General features: G+C 39.2%; 1 protein-coding gene across 2 annotated transcripts in view; it reads left to right on the top strand.

The window, feature by feature from the left end:
- Nucleotides 1-15027, top strand: part of POPDC3 (popeye domain containing 3) — a 16411-nt gene extending 1384 nt beyond the window's left edge. For both annotated transcript variants that reach the window (XM_027632533.1, XM_027632525.1), the window contains exons 2-4: nucleotides 4442-5179; nucleotides 6937-7045; nucleotides 7888-15027. In XM_027632533.1, coding sequence (XP_027488334.1) covers nucleotides 4689-5179; nucleotides 6937-7045; nucleotides 7888-8211 — 924 coding nt within the window. In that variant the 5' untranslated portion in view covers nucleotides 4442-4688 and the 3' untranslated portion in view covers nucleotides 8212-15027. The remainder of the gene's footprint in view (nucleotides 1-4441; nucleotides 5180-6936; nucleotides 7046-7887) is intronic.
- Nucleotides 15028-15578: the final 551 nt, after the last annotated feature.

Below are 15578 nucleotides of genomic sequence, written 5' to 3'. Positions count from 1 at the left end.
ACTTAAGACAAGAGTCCAGGAGACATTATTGCGAACATCTAATGTGACTTCCTGTAGAATAAAAAATACAATTGTAGTAAATCAATTTTTTAATAATAGTATACGCAGATTTATTTTAGGGACCAGACACCATCCTGACTTCCTTAATTCCCAGCAAAGGAAATCTTTAAAACCATCCTACTAATTAATTACCTTTGCTATGAATGCTTATGTGTCTTTGTGATCTGAATATATCTACTTTTATAGTGACTGATTATCTTGATACCTTTGTCTTTTGGGTTGGGTAGTCCTTTTCTTCTTCATCCTTCTTCCATCTTCCTGAATAGATCTTATGAACTGTGATGAGGCTACTGTACTCTTCTCTATATCGCACAGGCTGCATTTTCTTGGAAAACCTTGTGGTTTTCAGTATTATAATTACAGCTTTCTCTGGCATATAGTGTCAAGAAGTTTAAGGTAAGCTAGCTTGTGTTGTTAGTTACTGTCCTAATTGTTGTATGCATGTTTTGAGCCTGATGTGGATTCAAGGATGGATTATCACTGTATTATTTTACCTTATTTATCTGCCCATACTTGCCTACAGGTGCATAGCCATAGTTCTCTGTAGGTTCACAGCTCCTCCGTGCACTGAGTTAGGCATTGCAATTAAGAGTTTAGTTGTCTTGGTCCCTTTGGGTGTCTAACCCCAAGTGACAACTGCAGAAGGAAAGTAACTTGGAGAAAGCATGATACATAAAGAAGCCTCAAGAGCAGTAGGTGTCATTAGGGGCCACAGAGGGGATTTCAGAGATGTAGGGGCAATGGAAGGAAGGGGTATGTTAATTGATACATGTGTTTACATTGCATGTAAAACTACTTGCTAAAATTAAGCAGCAGTTTCTTTTTATAATCTAAAAGATTGCTAGACCAGATATAATTTACCAGCCTACAGGGGGTGCTCAGAGCTCATCCCTCTGGAAGTGGGGGTTGTCAAGGCCAGGAGGGCCCCTCCCTTGGCTGGAGGGACTGCCTTGTTCCTGGTGGAGTTGCTGAGCTGTTGAGCCAGGCTGTGTCCACTAGCTCATGTATAAACATACACACTGTAGTGACTAAAACCAGTGAGACAAATCCTGCTAAATCTAGCATAATCTCATTTTGTGCATGAAAATGTATATGCTGTAAAGGAAAATCTTTCTTTGCTTCCAAACCTGTAGCAAACAATTCATCTGGGCTGGTTACACAATTAGCATGTACAGCTCTATAGCCTGTCAACATGTGCAGTGTGAAAGTGCTGAGGGCTTTCTTTCTGAATACTTGGGATAAGGCAACTAAAGAATAGAGTATTCAAACTTCGAATAGTTTTACTTTTGACTTAATTAAGAAGACCGAAGAGAGAACTGCTGGTAGCCTTAGGGTTTATTTTTCACAGGAATTATTATGATCCAGACACAGTAACTAACACTCAAAGCTTCTCAGAGTTGAATTTGAGTCATCAGTGACAAAAATGGAGTAAAGTACACGGTTCTCAAGCAAATAAAAGATGTACATAATTGGTAATTCTTTGTGGGAATACTACAATGTATGAGGGAAATACCCATTTGAGGAGGGGAAGGTTGTACTATGTGCATTTAAATTACAATATAAATTCATTCTGTTTTGACTGGTTTTGTATATTGCTTATATGAAGTTTTAAGTTTCTGGCAGGTATTTATTTGGGAGAGTATAAGTGAAATACTCCATTTACTGCTTTGAAGCTCCAGCAAACTTGTTGATTTTAACACTTTCTGATGACAGCTTAGTCCTTCCAGCTGTTGTTTATTTAAAAGGAGTCCATCCCACTGTACATTGCTCTCATCTCTAGCCTGGGCTGATTTTTTGCATCACTTCATCTACTCTTAATGAAGAAGGTGGGATGTGTGGTGGAGCAGAACACTCCGAAGCATCTCAGTAATTCCGCCTTTGTTGGCAGGGCACAGCTCTTTCCCAAGCTGTGAGGACTCATCTTGAATGAGTCTTGAACCTCTGGTTTTGGCAGCCTACAGATGTCAATGTGTCAATGTTATTCTGAATATGGCAGACACTGTGCTGTGCGTGGTGCTCCTTCTTCTCCATAGGCAGGAGACAGAGTAGAAAGTACTCAATGTGTACTTGGGAAGATACAGTTCTTCAGGTTTATAATCCAGATAACCTGCTTTAAATGCAGTTTCCTGCTCGTTTGATCATCACCATCAAATGAACTTGTAGCAATAACTGTTCACCATAGCCAGGACGTACAAACTTGGCAGTGTTGTGCTGCTATGGAGGATAACTCAGTTGCTATCACAGCTGTTTGTTTTTTTGATTTGGAGGATTTTTCTCTCCCCCCCAACCTTGCTTGCAGTAGATGAATGGCTTAATTAGAGTGACTGTTCTGAAGCCCTCAAGAATTTAAATTTTGGACTTGTAGGAACTATAAAGAAAAATGTGAGAGGCCTTTTCTAGCACTAAATACCAATCAAAATTAGAAATTTTATTGTCCTTAGGCCCATACCTATTATCGTCTCTGTTCTACATAATACCTGATAATAAAAATTACCAGCAATTTTTAGCTCACAAATATTAGAATAATTTCTTGATTAAGAAGAGGTACTGTCTTGGTTTAATGACAATATATATTCCAGGAGGCGAGATCTCTAATGAGATGAACCCTTTTCCTTTCTTTTAAATATTCCCTTCCCCAAATTCAGAGAGAAATAAAAGATAATGCAAGGAGGACCCAGTGAGGGGAAAAATGCATTAGAGTTCATAGTGCACCAGTATCAACCAAAGCTTTGTTTTCTTGTGGGTCTGATGTGCCAGGCCATCAGATCCACCCGGTCCAATAGACATGGTTATCCCATGCCTCTACCTGGCTAGAGGCAGGGCCCCTCTAGTGCTGGTCTTGGTAGTCACGGCTTTCTCCCTTGAATACAAATGGGAGGTCCCTTCCAGATGATCTGATTCTGCCTAGGGGCTTGCCCACAGGAGACTGGAGCTACATCCATCCTTTAGAAAGTGCCTCTGATGGTCATTTTCCCCTTTAACTCCTATACCCATGCTGATAAAAGCAGAGGTGGGTTTTCCATCCCATCTCCTTATGTCTTCCCCATATTTGTGTAAAAAGAACCATGGGTTGCCCCGTGTGATGTATCCTCTCTCCATAGCCTGTCTGAATAGCACCGTCTCCAGTTTGCACTGGCGTGACATGGACAATGCTCTCCCTAAACTCCTCTCTGAGTTTTTTGTGGTCACTTTTTACTTCCTCAATTAGAGTCCAGAGGTCTTCAGCCAGTTCCTCTACAGAAGAGATACAGGCCTGTAATGTGGCTCTTGGGGAAAAAATAAAAAAAAACCCTGAGCTTTGATAATCTTGAGAATGTAATAATGTAGATGGCAAGATATTTCTTAGCTTCCCTGCTCTTTTACTGGGAAAAGAACCAGACACTTAAAGACTTTGGAGGTTTTCAATCTTGATGACACCACTGAGAGATACTGGATTTTCAGTTTCTACCATGTGTAATCTCACATTGAAGCATGTATTTTTATTTTAAAAGACAGACATAGAAAGCTGGTTTTAATTTTTTTAAACTTATTTTGGTCTTTTTTTTCATGTTTTTTGGTTGTGTGTTTTCCTTTTCAAATTCTTAGCAATTATTATATGAAATATATGAAATATAATCATTATCATATGAAAACAAATAACCTGTTGAACAAAAAAAATTATGTGGTCCATGGCATGAAATTATATGAGGTAAAACTTTGAATGTTATAAAATTGCTTTGTAAATGTCCTTTGAGTAATATTTTGCAGGACTACTTACTACATTACCTCTAATAACATGATCTGTATAGAGATGCTTTTAAGCTTTATAGTCTTTCTTATATATGACAGGTTTTTCAGGCAAAAATCTTGGAGTAGAAAAGACCATCCCCTGTGATACTTGGGTTTCCCATACTGTAGTGTTTGGGGGTGTAGTCTGTTGTCTCCAGGAACAGAGAGCAGCCTTGCTCAACACATTAGTGAGAGTGGTTTGACTGAAATCCAGAGTGAGACGGAGAAGGTGAACAAGGCAAAAGAGTTCACTGTCTCTTCTTGTTAAAGAGCTTGGTAGAATTTTAAATAAGGCTCTCAGGAGGCAGTTTCAGGACAACAAATGCAACTACCTTTTCAACAGTGAGGCTGTGCAAAGGCTTGTCACAGAATGTTGTGAATACAAGTACAGGTTTACATGGGTTCAGTTCAATGATTGTGACAGGGTTCATAGATACAGGAATATGATCTTCAGTTGAATGAATATTAAGGTTTGATCCTGAAATCAAACAGACCTGCAAGGGGAATTGGAAGACTGTAATGTAGTCTGTGGTTTTAGACAGTAAAAACTTTGATAGAGGCTAGTTGATGAAAATAATTTTATAAGTAATTAGTCTTTTCTTCGCTTGTCCAGATCAGACGAAGCTACAGATGACATGACCAAAGTCAAAACAATGCATGAACTGATGAGAAACAGCATTGAGAACATTAACTGCCTAGTTGCTGGATATCCTAAGCACAACCTCACTACCAAAAGAGACCCTGATGTTATGTGATCATGGAACAGAGTTCGCAAGAATGGAAAAGCAAAGGACCTCACTAGCTGCATCTCATAAATAAAAATTTCCAAGATTTAGCTGAATCAACAAATTATTCCAGCCATGGGAGAAAATGCAAGTTTTTGGGAAAGTTTGATATATGCACATCCTACATGTACCACCTGGAAGCAAGAGGCAGAGGGATCTATCTACCACCTAGCCAGTATTCTCTTTGTTGTGGGCTTCATGGGTGGAAGTGGATTCTTTGGGCTTCTCTATGTCTTCAGCCTGCTTGGATTGGGCTTTCTCTGCTCTTCTGTTTGGGCTTGGCTGGATGTCTGTGCTGCTGATATATTCTCCTGGAATTTTATACTGTTTGCTATATGCTTCGTCCAGTTCATTTATGTTACCTACCAAGTTCGGAGTGTTGCCTTTGACAGAGAATTCCAGGAACTCTACAGTGCTCTATTCCAGCCTCTGGGAATTTCCTTGACTGTGTACAGGAAGATCGTCTTGTGCTGTGATGCAGAAGTGATTACCCTGGAGAAGGAACACTGTTACGCCATGCAGGGCAAAACACCTATTGATAAACTGTCCTTGCTTGTATCAGGCAGGTTGGTATTGGTTTGTTCAGGTATACTGAAAATACCTTTATTTTTAACTCCTTGAAAATGAGAGAAAAAAAAAAAAAAAAGGCCTGATTTGTGTATTGTTTGTTTATTTTCCAATACAATAGATTAAATATTAATGCAAGTAATATAAATATTAATGGGCTAAATACACTTGTCTAGGATAGCACTATCATAAAAACACTAAGCACAAAATCTGTAATAGCATAAAGAAAAAGATTTGAAGTCATTCTTTTCCAGACCACTGTATCATAGCACTTAACAGGTTAGCCAGATAAAGGGAACAAATATGTACTTCAGTTTTCAGGCTGTGGTTTGCTATCTATCTACTGCCTAGCTGATGAGAACAGCATCTGTCTTATTTTTCTTTGCTTATATAATCTGAAATGAGATTAAAAGTTAGTTATGAAACTGAATGTACTGAGATAAACTCTGTGTAATAGAGATCTTGACATTGATACAGATTGTATTTAGTTGCTTTCAAGGGGGTGGGAGAAGAGAAGGAGTAAGGGAGAGCAAAAGGCTTAAAAGCGCCTTTTCATTACAAGGGGACATAGTTGAGCCCTGTCAAGATTTGCAGAACTGCATCTACAGTTACTGTATACTGTGGCCCTTTGTTAGACCCTGAGGCAATAAATCCACCTGCTTGTACTCCCTAATTACAGGGAAACCTTCTGGCAGCTTTGCCGATGCTTTACTGAAGGGAAGTACTAGTTTCCGTCCTGTATGAAAAGCAGTATGCAATACTAGACTGCCACAAGGCTAGGTGGGATACCCAGGATGATGTCCATGGACTGTCTTTGATGGGACACTTTGTGGGTGAATTTTGATAGCCTGCTGCATGGACAGATGGAATTTGTAGGCAGCTTGACACTCAGCTGATTTAGGACTACTTGCAATGGACAATATGGATTGTAGGCAATTGTCCTTAACGACACCCTGGTTCAGAGAATTGTTGGGAGTACCTCATGGGGATTGCTTTTGGTCATAGGTGTACTATAGGAGAGATATCCACCCTTCTACATGCCCAACCGGTTAGTAATCAACTAACAGGAAGTTCTACTGCCCTTCTTCACCTGGTACAGGGCTTCTTGTGTGCCTTCAAACTTAAATATTATTTAAAAAGTAGAAAGGAAATTTTTCTTTTTGTGGCATCTGCAGAAGGCCACAACATTCACATAGAGATCCCATACCTCCAGGCTGTTCTTCTGGCTCCAGACACAGTACTGTGGCCATGTAATTCCTGTTAAACATGGGGAGAACCCTCTCTACTACATGCCGTGGGGAACTCTTGCTTCCCACTCCCTGCTTTTGCCGCTTTGTTCCCTCTAAAGTGCCTATTTGCCAAACCTAGAAGTAAATGCCATGGTTTTCAGGGGAACGAGGCAAATGGTGTTACAGGCATTGGTCTTTCACTGCTCCAGTGCACGCTGGCCTTTTAATGACAAAGCTAGCATGTCACTGCACAGACTGCACTGCACTGCCACAGAGAGAATGATATGACTTGAATAAAGCCTGCAAAGATTTCCATTTCAGTTGCGTGATTGTCTTGTGTTCTCTTTCAATTGGCCTGATCAAGTTGGGTTTAAAAATATAATTAGGATACTGTTGGCCATTGATTGCTTTTTTGTGCTCTCAAAGCTATATTTAAATTCCTCACACAGTAGAAACAGCACATTTTTGTTGCAGTCCTTGCTGGTGTACAGGTAGTGCTAACAAATTAACACATCTTGTCTTGGTAGGATCAGAGTAACAGTTGATGGGGAGTTTCTGCATTATATTTTTCCTCTCCAATTTCTGGATTCTCCTGAATGGGATTCACTGAGGCCCACAGAAGAGGGAATTTTCCAGGTAAAAGATGAGGGGGTTTGTTTTATGGGTTTTTTTTAGTACTACAAAAAACTGTTCAAGTACTGTTTGGTTTAGAAATAAATGTATTCAGTTGTGGGGTTTTAGGATGCTATAAAAATAAGTGGCATTCTATTAATTTTGGGAGGGAAGTCCTCTTTACCTGTTGGACTGGTTTTGCTGTTTGTATCTTGTTACAACAGATAGGGTTTTCCTTAAAGCTAATCCAGGAGGTAGGTCCTGTTTGCATTCTTTGGCTGTGCCAATATCCAGGCCTGAGAAGCCAGGTTTGCATGAAGCGGGTAGAAACTGGTGCTGAAGAGGCTTCTCAATGGGAGATGAGCCAGGGAGAGACGTGCCTGTGACACAACTTGGCACAGGTTACAGCACAGGACATTGTGTCAGTTGGAGCTGCCCCCTCTAATCTGTGAGCCCTCCCACTGCTGTCACTTGACCAACATGCTGACTCCTGCCTGTGTGGGATCTGATGTCTCCTGTCACAAGGGCAAATGGCATTTGTCGAGAACTTTCTTTAGACCTGCCTTTCCAGCTGAGGCTGCCAAGAGTGGAGCAGGGAGTGCAGGGCTTAGCCAGGGCATCCTGACAAGGTGGGCACAGTCGTACTGTCACCGAGGCCAACTAGATGTGATCATTCAGTCCATCCCCAGTCACCTTTCTCCCTTGTCTTTTGCATACAGTAGACCTTCCAGAGCTCTCTGCCTGGATTAAAAGGCTCTAATTGCAGTAGGCAGGTTCTGCTGAGAGAGGGGGGTGCCTTCTGAGCAAGGACAGCAGTGGCAACATCACTGCCTTGTCACCTAGCTCTTTAATTTTCTCTTCTATAGGTAACACTTACAGCAGAGACAGATTGTCGGTATGTGGCCTGGAGGAGAAAGAAGCTCTATCTGCTGTTTGCTAAACACCGTTTCATCTCCCGCCTGTTCTCAATTTTAATTGGGAGCGACATTGCTGAAAAACTGTATGCCTTGAATGACAGGGTGCACGTGGGGCAAGGCTTTAGATACGACATTCGGTTACCAAACTTCTATCATGTTGCACTGCCAGAGACCCCTCCAGTGCAGGTCTCTCACCATCACCTACAGCGAGGCTCCCCACGCCGCAAGCCCTCAGGGGTTACAAACTGCGGCTCCTTCCTCTCACCGCCCTAGGAAGGAACACTCTGCTGCAGCCATTCCTCAAAGTGATGAAAGAAAATGCAAAGTGGCAAAGCAGAAGAGCAGAAGCAGATCAAGACCCAGTCAAGCCAGATTTGACTGACAAGTGCCATTTACATTTATTGGAGTAGCTTGAATTTTCTCCCTCTCAAGCCAGCAGGTTGGCTTCTGCATTTTTGCTGTCTGTGCAATATGTTTACTTTCTGTTGATTCTTCTGTTGATCTTCATCTTCTTACTTTTGGAGGAAAACAAATCATAACAGGCTGAGGTTTTATTGCAATTGTGGTGGCCTCTGTGTTGTGTTGTTTGGGATTTTTTTTAAAAAGCAAGCCCACAGTATTTGTAATTATGTTTTCTCAAAATTTTTGCCATAATGAAGTATAGTCAGAATAGTCAATGAAAACAAGTTGTCTTCAAAATATAGCAACTTGCTTATAACATTCATGTTTATACCATATGAACATTGTTTCAATTAACACGAATAATGCAGAAAACCAAGGACCAATCGTATTGGGTTTGTTTCTTAAAGAAGTGAAAGATTTCGAAATGCACAACAAGATTCTTAAAGAAACCAAAAAAAGAAAACAACAAATTCTATCTCATGAGTGATTGGTTTCTCTCTGACTGTCCTAAAGAGGTATTCTGTGAAAACAAACTTAAATGTCATTGCTGGCTTTACAAAAATAGAAGTTGTAACTGCTGCAACTATAGCTTAGGGAAACAATTGTGTAGTGTTTCTGATAGAATGTGATGCTATAGGACTTAGGTTTCTGCAGTGCCAGTGCCCTTCGTGACATGTACAATAATCAATCAACTGCCAAACCATTGGAGTTTGTTGTACAATATTCTTTTTAACTACATTTGTAGGAAGAGACTAAAACAGCTGCAGCAATAAATACAATTTTTAACTAAAACATTCTTGTTTAGCTTCCAGAGTCACTTTTCTGTGCCTATGAAATTCTTGATTGAAAAGATATTCTCTCCCTAATTCTGTAGTGTTTTAATGGTGTAAGGGAGCCCCAGCCCATACTTAGTAGGAGCGAGTTGGTTTCGACCCTTGAGGTCACTGTGCCTTTGGAGAGAAGTGTCTGAATGTCTTTGCTAACTCCCCTTCCTGCTGCTATCCCTGATGCCAGCCAGTAATCAAAAAATAAGAACCATTACTATTTAATGAGAATGGATTGCTGCTTGATATATCTGGAAGTAGATCGTATTTTTAATATTTTAAAATTGCTGGATGTAGGATGACCACTGTGTGTTTTTCTCATATGTGGGTATACATATGAGTTTAGAACTGTGAGTTGTTGATGGAGGACTTAAAATGATGATACAATCTTATGCTGAAAGATAATCATGCAATATGTATAAGAAAGCTATTAGAAGTGATATGAAACATTTCCTGTTTGAAGGACCTTCAGTGTAGAGCAGATAACATTGTACAAGTTTTGCTTTTAGCTTTATATTACTTTGTCAGAGAGGAAAATCTGACAAACATAAACACCACATCGTGCAATGGGATAATCCCCAAATCATTCTCATAACCTTTCCATGCACTGTATTCTGTATCTACTACTTAGTGCGTGAAGTCCCTGAGTCACAGAGCTACTTTGTCCTGGTCAAAATAGAATTAAAAAAAATGCAAACAGAGAGTTCATTGATGGCTTTTAAAGACCTGTTAAGATGATAACACGGTGCCATTGCCTGGCAGCGTGCAGTACAGCTGTGTGTGCCCTCTTCCTATACTTTTCATGGTTAAGGGACAGGATAGTAGGCTACCTGGCCTTGATATGACTCAGGACAGGTATTCTCCTGTAACTTCAGTGCTGTGATTGTGCTATCATGTCCTATTTGTCAGTGGTGCCTGAGGTGGGTAAGAAGTGCATCATCTCTCACGGGTGTTGTCACTTGGGCTGTGCCTCACAATCCCTCTCTGCTTTAGTTGGCTGAGTTGCTCTGAAAACCTTACACTGTGTTTTAACAGGCCATTTAAAAATAACTCCCCACCCCTCATTCTGATAAAATAACAAGAATATGTAAATTTCTCATGCTATAACACGTGTCGGACCAATATGAAGTTTATACTCAGTGTTTCATGTGTTAACAATCTACAAAAATAAAAATATTTTATGTACATAAAAGAGATCTTATTCTAGATTTAGGTGTAATATAAATAATTCATTTTCAGTTTTCTTGAATATATAGGTTTGGCCCATATAATCAAGAAAACTTGTCTTTACTAAATTCTGACCCTACTAAAATTAACTAATTTGATCATCTTCACCTTCAAAATAAGACCAAGGAGTCTTGCTCATCCAATTTTTACATCAAGCTTATATATTCTATTTAAACTATAGCATACTGCTTAGAAAGATACCTGATCTGGAGTGATAGGTGCTTTGTGACATACTTTTGGTAATTTTTTTGTTCTTTGTGACTGGTGTGTGCCTTGGTTTCAGCCTGGTTTCCAAACACAATCCTCTGTGATGCTTTTCACTGCTGAAATCGGTTACTGTCAGAAATCTCTACTAGGATGTCTGAGTCAATATCTGAACATACTCTTAGCTAATCTTGTTTAGCTGTTGCTACTGTGCTTTTGGGGCTTTGAGTCACTTTTTAAAAAATGTTTCTAGTTTTCCAGCATCTGTGTGAGTTATGACTAGCAGTACATTTCAGCTGTAGAATTCAGGGCATATATATCTACAATAATGTAAGTACACACAAAAGGACTGGAAACAAGACAGCAAGCCTGCTCTACCTCTGGTTTTTTTTGTGTTTTTTTTTTTAAATCTGGACAGCATTTCCAAAACATACTGTAAAATATGCTCTGGTATGCATCTTGTAAACCAGTGTTTTGGGAGGGCTGTGTAATCTACCTGAGTGAAGGCTCAAGACTGATGTCAGTGAAATCAGACAAGCTTTTGTGATATCCTATACATCCAGTCATTAGGGAGTTGGGATTGCTCAGCCTGGAGAAAAGAAGTCTCCAGGGACACCTTATTGCAGCCTTTCAGTAACTATAGGGGGCTTATAAGAAAGATGAGGACAGAAGTTTTATAGCAGGGCTTGTTGCGATAGGACAGGAGGTACTGGCTTTAAACTCAAAGAGGGTAGATTCAGATTAGATATAAGGAAGAATCTTTTTATGATGACTGTGTTGAAACACTGAAACAGACTGCCTAGAGAGATGGTGGATGCCTTGTCCCTGGGAACATTCAAATTCAAAATCTGAGCAACCTGGTCTATTTGAAGAGATCCCTGCTTTTTCAAGGGGCTTGGACTAGATGGCCTTTAAACGTTCCTTCCAACCCAGAGTGTTCTATGATTATTTATAGGTTAGTAAACATTTGGAGCTAGGATGGAGTTCTGACTTGAGCATCATCCAATTTAAGCCCCTGTTACTACTCAGGAATAATTATCAGTGAGGTGATCAGCCTCCTTCATAATCGGTTTAAGCAAATGGATACTTAAGTCCGTGTTGCTGTCAATGAATTCTTTTCTTGTTATGCAATGATTCCCTTTTACTCACATTTTACATTTTTACCAGTTCCATAACCTTTTGTGGGGTTATGTTTAGATTTGTATACTACTGTGGGTAAGAGTGGCAGAATCTGGTGCATGTGATGCTTTACTCATTCATCAGCATCAGTTTATCTTCCAGAGCTTTTATAATTGTGGACATCGTGTTGGAATAGCCCTTACAGCCTGCAGAAGGGTTCAAATTCACTGCACAAGCCAGGAAAATATATGGCCTAGGACAGTCCAAAACAGGATGGGGAGGTAGGGGACAGGAAAAGAGCACTCAATTTCATACAGGTTTTGTCCAGCAGAGGTTTATTTTAAATCGGGCTTGTGGCAAATTAATTTGTTGTATGCAGCAATGTATAGTGAGAGTTTCAAAGCAAGTCTTGCCTATTTAGGGGCATGGGACTGACCCTGCAATTCTTTCATTATGTAGTAGTTTCTTAACTACTAGTAGTGTAAGTACAGCTAACACTTTTCAACATGCAATTCCACTCAAAACTACAGAAACTACAGAATAACCAGAGTGGACGTACCCCAATGTACTGTTATAGTTAATAATTTTTGCAAGGCAAATTTTAAGTGCTTAATGAAAAAGATTATTTTATTCAGTTGCCTGTGATAACAGAGGCTGGATTTGGTGACTGAGGAGGGCCATCGAGGTTCTGTATTTTCAAGAATTAATTGCCCAGCAAGTATGGCAGTGTTCAAAGGAAACTCAGTGATGGAAAGAATTATGGCAAACTATACATATAGAGATATGATTTGTGCTAGGATAAAGCTGGGAAAGCTGCATACATGCTTGGATGAAAATGCATAGTTTTGCTATACCACAAAAAAGGCATATGCTTGTAGTAATTAAATAATATGTTGATACTGCATTTTCAGGAAAAAAAGTGTTTAAAAGATTTTGCTTATTGTAAATGATAAATATAAGACATATTTGGTCTCAATGTGTATGAAAAATTAAAATACAGTATTGTATTGATCATATAAACAAGTATTGCAAGCCATGTGTTAAAAGTTAAACAAATCTGCAGTTATTTACATAGAAGAAAACTGTTTAAATAAAAAAGGGAAAAATAGTATCTATTTGGTGAATTCAGATGTGAACAGATTAAATATTTTTCTTTCTATTCCTGTAATAATTGAATGCATATTTTTCCTCCCTAGAGTATTGCTGTATGACAGATATTTTTTACTATACAACAAAATAAATACCATATTTAAGCTGATTTGTTAATCCCTCTTGAAAATACTTACTTTGTTTACATTAATATGCATTAAAATATAATAGGTTCAGGGGTCTCAAGGGAGAACACCCTTTTTTTTATGTTTGTCGAATTCACATTAACTTTCCTTTCTTGTAGATTATGGTGTCCCTTCAGTTTCTGCTTACTGTAATTCTGCTTCTCTGGGAATCAAAAGAGTTAATTGAACTTGACATGTGAATCAAGCCACCTCATGCTGATGAATCAAACCATGTAGGTTGAACTTCATCAGCAGGAGCGTGTAGGAGAAAGGCAGCGCAAACGTGTCATCTTTGAGCTCTAGATTTTGGGTCACGTCCCAAACCATGGCTAGCAATGCCCTCCTAGAGGGTAGCTTTGCAGGGGATTCTGCCAACAGAAGGTTTGGACCCAAATCATCACTCTGCAAGCTACAAATGTTGTTAAATATTGTTCTGGACTGGAAAAAAAGATGGGACATTCTCAAAAGCTTGTGGGAGCGGAAGGATTTTATAGCGGTTACTCTTCTGCTGTGGATTCACAGGCAATTTTTTTTTAGTTGTCAGTTCCACTGCAGCTCCTAATTAGAGGGATTGATGGTACATCGTGGGGGCAGGACTATTTTGCTATCTGAATGGGGTTTTGAAGATGAAGGATGATAAAAGATACATGATCAAGAACTCAGACACCAAAGTCATATAAATAAACAATTGCAATAAAATAATAGTGGTAAATATTTCAGCAGTGAATCTCATCATTTTCATTGTATCTAATAGTTACTCTCCATCCAAACCTGTTTGAAACTATATATCATGTAGTATATAGGGGGATACAGTAATTTTCTGGGAGTAAGGTCCATTAGGATAAGACAGACACTGAAGCCAAAAATCCCATTTAATGGATAAATGCTCTATGTCATTGTATAGAAGTGGGCACCACCATCACCTTCTATAGAAACTGCCCATCATAGGCAAGCATTAAAGCATCTCAGATCTGTAAAAGGAGGTAAGCAGGTCCCTGTCCCCAGGCAGGGATTCTGGCAGGATGATCCCAAGCAGCCTGCAGGAGTCTGGGCTCAGTGGAGATGAAGCACACATATAGGTGTAGTGTTTCCCATGTGTAGGTTTTAGGGACTCCTAATAAGAGTACAGGACAATGTACATACCTAGTGCTGGGCTTGGACTTCCAGGGCCCAACTGCAGGACATGTCTACAAGGGTGGGGTACTGGCAGGTAAGATATGGGATGACTTTAAAACACATTAGGTGTGACCTTGTATCTTCCCATAGGCATTCTTTCACATGGGGGTAAATGAAAAATAACTCACTCCATAACAAAAGTGAGGCAAGCCAGTTCACTTCTGCCAGGATACACAGGCATGAGTATCAGCAGTTCCTATAAAACAGCTGTTGTGCTGGAAATCCTTATTGTGCTTCATTCATCTTACTCTCTCACATTAAAATCTTTAAAACTTTCACTGAATTCTGTTGTAGTAGCTATTCTATTTTACTAAGAATTTTAGCTTAGAGAAAATATTTTGAGTATGAAGAAAAACTATCCTGTTTTCCTTTACAGAAAGGTCATGTCCTCTCAGATGATATTTTGAAGCAGATCTCCCTACTGAGGGGAATGGAGTACTTCTTAAGAAGGAATTATACATTCAGCACTATGCTCTGTTTCTCACTGGATCTCCATTTTCTTGTTCAGTTACAACTTTTCAAAAGCATAGTGTCCTTTCAGTATATACGTTCATTATTTAAAAAATTAAAGAGTAAGTACTAGTAGAAAAAAATACAATAAATACTGATACATAAACCATTTTATATTGGTTTTTATTTTACAAATTATTAGTACCTTTTTGTTCACCATTTTTGTTGCCATTTTAGGTCTGAAAGTGATTTATACAGTGGTATGTGTACTTAAGCTACATGCAAAAGCAATAATCTTAAATATATGTATGTTTATTGCAGTCTGTATCCCTGTTTTTAACCCTATATAATAGGGGTTTGTTTGTTGCTTTTTTCTTTACAGAATGAAAAAGTATAATAAACATTACTCAGAAGACTGGTCTTATTTATTCATTGAAATTAGAAGGATTCCCAATTTTTTTTTTTTGCATTTGTGTTTACCTTTACTCTCAAAGATCAGGGTAGGTAGAAGCAGTTGTGGCATGCTGTAACTCAGAACACATGTTGATAGTGCTTCATGATATCCACAGCTGAAGTCTGGCATCAGGCAGCATAGATGGGGTGCACACCAAAGGCAGACCAGACTCTCCTTAGCAGTTGTTTGGTGCTGACTCTTCAGAAACGGTGGAGGAGGCAATGAATTAAAAAATTGGGTGCTTATTATCACCTTGAGGTTTATGCTTAAAACAAGGAGTATTTCAAAGTCTCTTATTTAGGATTGCTAATCTGATCAAGTGCATAAAATGCTCCTGCTTGGTGCTTAGCCTAGATCAACCCATTTCTGTACATTTGGACCAAACTTGTGCATTCTTGGTTTGCTTTTTGCTCTCAGACTTTTGTTCCTAATATTTCTTTTGGCTTACTTTCTTCCCCCGTGTGTTCCTTGGTGGGTTTATCAGTTTTCTCCCCAGTCTTGTTCTCTGTG

The sequence above is a fragment of the Corapipo altera genome, unplaced genomic scaffold, assembly GCF_003945725.1.
Source record: "Corapipo altera isolate COAL_440 unplaced genomic scaffold, ASM394572v1 2b, whole genome shotgun sequence".
Classification (NCBI taxonomy): Eukaryota; Metazoa; Chordata; class Aves; order Passeriformes; family Pipridae; genus Corapipo; species Corapipo altera.
The sequence above is the reverse complement of the archived record's forward strand: the minus strand, read 5'-3'. Positions and strand labels throughout refer to the sequence as shown.